Source organism: Squalius cephalus (assembly GCF_949319135.1).
Source record: "Squalius cephalus genome assembly, chromosome: 15".
Taxonomy (NCBI): Eukaryota; Metazoa; Chordata; class Actinopteri; order Cypriniformes; family Leuciscidae; genus Squalius; species Squalius cephalus.
Genome location: NC_137136.1, coordinates 67,501 through 72,500, shown reverse-complemented (window position 1 = coordinate 72,500; position 5,000 = coordinate 67,501). Strand labels below are relative to the sequence as shown.

Genomic DNA, 5,000 nt, shown 5'->3' with positions numbered 1-5,000 from the left:
GGTTGGATGGTTGTGGTTTGATATTGGCTGATCTCATGTGAGTGACAGGTTGCCCTGCCCTTGTCATCAGAGAAGAGATGCTGCAAAGAGGAACTTATTCTGATTCAAGATTATTAACACAATTATGATGATGTGCACCTATAAATCATTTACAATATACACTGCAATATTCCATAAGGAAACTAGAATGGTCTCTTGATTTCATGATGACTTTGTGTATTTCTCGCAGGCCGTCCAGTCCGATGCTGTCCTTCAGGGTTCTGCTGACGGAGGCGAGCATGGCGCTCTGTGATGACATCACCAGCCGGTCCGGTTCAGTGGAGCTGCTGCGTCTCACCGTCTCCAAACTCCTGCTCCTGCTGCCGGCCATCGATCCTCCGCCCGACGCTCCACCCGACCACACGGACCACACCGTACAGGTGCTCTGCGGAGGCCTGCAGGTGGACAACCAGCTGTACCAGCGCGCCAGCTTCCACTTCCCCGTCATCATGTGCCAGGAGCCGCCAGGCGACCCCGCGCTGACCCCGGGCGACCCCGCGCTGACCCCGCAGGAGTTTTGCCACGCCTGCTTCTTCTCTCTGAGCCTCACGGTCACCGGCTCCGGACAGCTGGACCGGCTCTCGCTGCGCATCCGCCCGGCACGCGTGTATCTGGAGGACACCTTCCTCTACTACATGAAGACGCTCCTCCACACCTACATCCCAGAATGCACCCCGGCTGTGCGTGGCGAAGGGGCGGTGCTCCCGCGGGAGGTGCTGGAGTCGATGCGTGCGCTGGTGACGCCGCTACACCTGCAGAAGCTCTCGATCGAACCCCTTCAGCTGCTGCTCTCCATCCACGCGTCTCTGAAGCTGTACATCGCCTCGGACCACACGCCGCTGTCCTTCTCGCTGTTCGAGCGCGGCCCCGTCTGCACCACCTCACGCCAGCTCGTACACACACTCGCCATGCACTACGCCGCCGGCGCGCTCTTCCGCGCAGGTGCGTCTCTCACACACACCTGAGAACTGAACATCTGTGAGCTTCCGTTCGTGACAGAAATGAGTCGACAGATGCATCACTCTACAGTCACTGTGTTTCAGATAAATCAACATGTGCTGATGTGTGTGTGTGTGTGTGTGTGTGTATGTGTGTGTGTGTGTATGTGTGTGTAGGTTGGGTCGTTGGCTCTCTGGAGATTCTCGGCAGTCCCGCCAGTCTCGTTCGGAGTATCGGGAACGGCGTGTCAGATTTCTTCCGGTTGCCGTACGAGGGTTTGACTCGCGGGCCGGGAGCCTTTATCAGCGGCGTCTCGAGAGGAACCAACTCATTCATCAAACACATCTCTAAAGGTGAAGCACACACACACACACACCCACTCTCTCTGTAATATTGACCATCTCCATCTGCTATTAAGTTGGATGTTAGTAATGAATGAACAAACCCGTGTTACGAAGATTACCTGTTAGTGAATGAAAAGTAATAAATGTAAAAGTAATGTGTGTGTGTCTCTCACTGGCCCACATGATCAAGTTCCTCCAGAGACACGTTTAGCAGCAGCACGTCCATCACGAGTGCAAGCGTGTGTTTCTGCTGACACGTCTGTGTGTGTGTCTACAGGGACTCTGACGTCCATCACGAATCTGGCCACGAGTCTGGCGCGGAACATGGACCGTCTGTCGCTGGACGACGAGCATTACATGCGCCAGGAGGAGTGGAGGAGGCAGCTGCCGGAGACTCTGGGAGACGGGCTGAGACAAGGCCTGTCCAGACTGGGCATCAGCCTGCTGGGTGAGACACACACACACGATTGCTTAATACAACACAGATCATTTACCCTAACCATTCTGGGTGAGACACACACACACACACACACTTCTGCAGCGCTGTATACAACACAGATCATTCACAGCAGCCTCACAGTGATCAGCAGGACAATAACAGAATCAATGATGCATGTGTGTGTGTGTGTGTGTAGGTGCGGTCGCAGGAATCGTGGATCAGCCCATGCAGACGTTCACACGGACACTGGATCTGCCGAGCTCGGCGAGCAGCACGGCCCGCGGTGTCATCTCAGGGGTGGGGAAAGGCATTGTGGGAGTTTTCACCAAGCCAATTGGAGGAGCAGCTGAGCTGGTGTCGCAGACAGGATACGGTACGAGGCGTTCATGCACACGCGCGCAGGAGAGTGTGTTGATGTGCAGGTGTGCAGTGACCCGAGTGTGTGTGTGTGTGTCGCAGGTCTGCTGCACGGCGCGGGTCTCTGGCAGCTTCCCAAACAGCTGCACCCACCGACAGACTCCAGATCAGCCGACGCCTCCAACAGCCACGTCAAATACGTCTGGTAAACCAACGCTTCACTTCACAACCAGGACCCAAAAACATTTCAGGTTACGACACGTTCCCTGAGAACAGGGAACTCGCACTACGTCGATGACGCTTTGAGGAACGCCTCCGCGTGAACAGGTGTCTGAAACGCTTATCCAATCACAGCAATCGATATTGACCAGCGACAGCCTATGACCTCACTACTAGTGCGAGCCGGAAGTATGAAAGGGGCGCCTAGAGAACATGTCATCCACTTTCGTCTGAAGGGAGTGTTCAGCAGGCATCCACGAGGCATGGCTAGCGACGCAGTGTCTCGTTCCCTGTTCTCAGGGAATATAGGTTACAGTCGTAACCTAGACGTTCCCTTTCGAAAGGGAACTCGCAATGCATCGATGACACTTTGGGGAACGATATACCAACCCACCATGCTGAGGGGAGTGCATGCCAAATTATGGCTGTGACAGAAACGTCAGAAATGGCAGTTTCATTGAAATGCCAAAACACTCCCCCTTCGGGTCACATACGCATCCGTGACAGTATTCCCTACGGACACTGCCCAAGCTATAAGCCTCAAAGGGGCCTCCGATACAGGGAAGGCCGACCAAGGCTTGGAACCAACAGCCTCCACGGAAGGGGTTCAGTCACGGAAGGGGTTCCTTTAAGGGAATATGGCCAGGAGGTCTGAAAGGAGTCCCTTCCAGTCACTTTCTGAGGGGACCCCACATGCCACCAGGGAGGCTGACCTGGTCTAATTTACTGACCTAGTCTTGCCAACAACCTGTCTGTTTCCTAAACAGAGTCTTACGCTACCAGAGTGTCGAGGAGGCCTACTGTAAGGCCTACAGCTTCGAATGTCACGGGCGTCAGCCAGGGCAGTGCTTCGGCTCTAAGGGAGCATACTCAACCATCCAACATGGCGGGGAGTAACTACTCTGTCTCTACCTGAGCCTGGGTGGTGAAGGGTGATAACATACGAGCTATGGGTAGCAAAGTACTCTAAATAATGACCCCAACAAGGGGAGTACTATTAGCTTGACCCTGAGGAATGTATCAGGGTTGAGGCCTATTATCTTGTATTTTCTACAAGACAGGTTTTATTTTCTTTACTAAACCCAGGCCTCAGTAAGTGGCCAACTGCAGTCAACCCTATGGAAAAATTAAGGCCTTGCTGGAATACTAGCTACTATTCTCAGCTCTAAAGGGCGGAGGCCTGAGCACACTGTTTCTTACTTTGTAGAGAGAAAGGCCTGACAAAGCCCATTAGATATCTGCATGGGAGGCTTTTTGAAGATAGCCTGCTACCTATGCTGCTATCTACCCTGTAACACCACTAGCATTTACACCTAAGGCAAAAGGCGGGCCTTGGCTAGGCGACTCTTGTTGTAAGAGAAGGCCAGTACTAGGAAAAACTAGATTTACAGGAATAAATCTCCTGATGGGCTCTAGCTCTAAGGAGCCTACACTCAGATACTGAGAGGCTTGAGGCGAGAATGCTTAGCAGACCGCCACCAAATTCCTAGTTACTAAGCCTAAGCCAGATATCTTTTATTTATTTTTATTTATTTATTTTATTTACAGGGGCAATGCACATAAATAAACATAAATGTAAACGTGCCAGAATTAGCCCAAAAGGCTATTTTTCATCTGTAGACCCTTGACAGAATGTTAAAAGGTAACCCTAAAAACAGAGACAGAGCATCACACATATACACATCATATGGAAAGAAAAATAAAATAAAATAAATAAATAATAATAATAGTAATTACAGAAAACAAATTCACACACAACCAGAGAAATCACTATTAAAATACAAAATATACGTGAATTATCTAAAACAAAGTAAACATGAGAAAAAGGAAAGAGAGAGAGAAAGAGAAAGATGGCAACAGAAGAGAGCAACATAGCCAAGAACAATTAGTACAAAGAAGTCTATTGTCAAGAATACAATACTAATGTTGACAGTGCTGAATTGTCAGTAACCATTTTTTAAGATGAGACTGAAAAGAGCCAAAAGCATGTAATCGTCTAATTGTTGATGGGACGGAGTTCCATTCCCTTGCAGTTTTGACCGAAATACAGACTGACTAAAGTTACTTCTTTTGAGAGGAATAATACAGTCCCCTCTTTCCCCACCCCTTGTAGATCGGTGAGCAGTTGTTCTAATATTCACAAACTGTTTTAGTGGTGAAGACAGGCTATGTATAGTCTTAAACAGCAGACAAATATGTACATATTTGATCAAGTTATCCCAGCTTAGCAAATTGTATTTTTTTAATATTGAGCAGTGATGAAACCGAACTGATTTCTTATCAAGAGTTTTTAGTGATTGTTTATACAAAGACTCTAGTGGTTTCAGAGTAGTAATACTAGCTTGCGACCAAGTAGTTAAACAGTAAGTAATGTGAGAAATAATCATGGAATGCATATACATCAAAGCGGCGTCAGACGACATATAATCACGAATAAATCTAAAATTTGAGAAACTAAATCTGACCCGGTTACAGACCTTTTTAACCTGCGCCTTAAATGAAAGTTTGGAATCATTCAGAATACCAAGGTACTTATATTCAGATACAACTTGTAATCTTTCCCCCGATACAAATACATCTGGCACTATAATTAAATTCTTAGTTTTGGTGATAAACATACACACTGTTTTAGAGATGTTTAACTGTAAGTAGCATTGTTCTAG

General features: G+C 48.6%; 1 protein-coding gene across 3 annotated transcripts in view; it reads left to right on the top strand.

Moving 5' to 3' along the window:
• Nucleotides 1-5,000, top strand: part of vps13b (vacuolar protein sorting 13 homolog B) — a 237,474-nt gene that overhangs the window by 228,579 nt on the left and 3,895 nt on the right. For all 3 annotated transcript variants that reach the window (XM_079894253.1, XM_079894254.1, XM_079894255.1), the window contains 5 exons: nt 230-981; nt 1,155-1,331; nt 1,600-1,770; nt 1,958-2,134; nt 2,221-2,323. In XM_079894253.1, the coding sequence (XP_079750379.1) occupies nt 230-981; nt 1,155-1,331; nt 1,600-1,770; nt 1,958-2,134; nt 2,221-2,323 (1,380 nt within the window). The remainder of the gene's footprint in view (nt 1-229; nt 982-1,154; nt 1,332-1,599; nt 1,771-1,957; nt 2,135-2,220; nt 2,324-5,000) is intronic.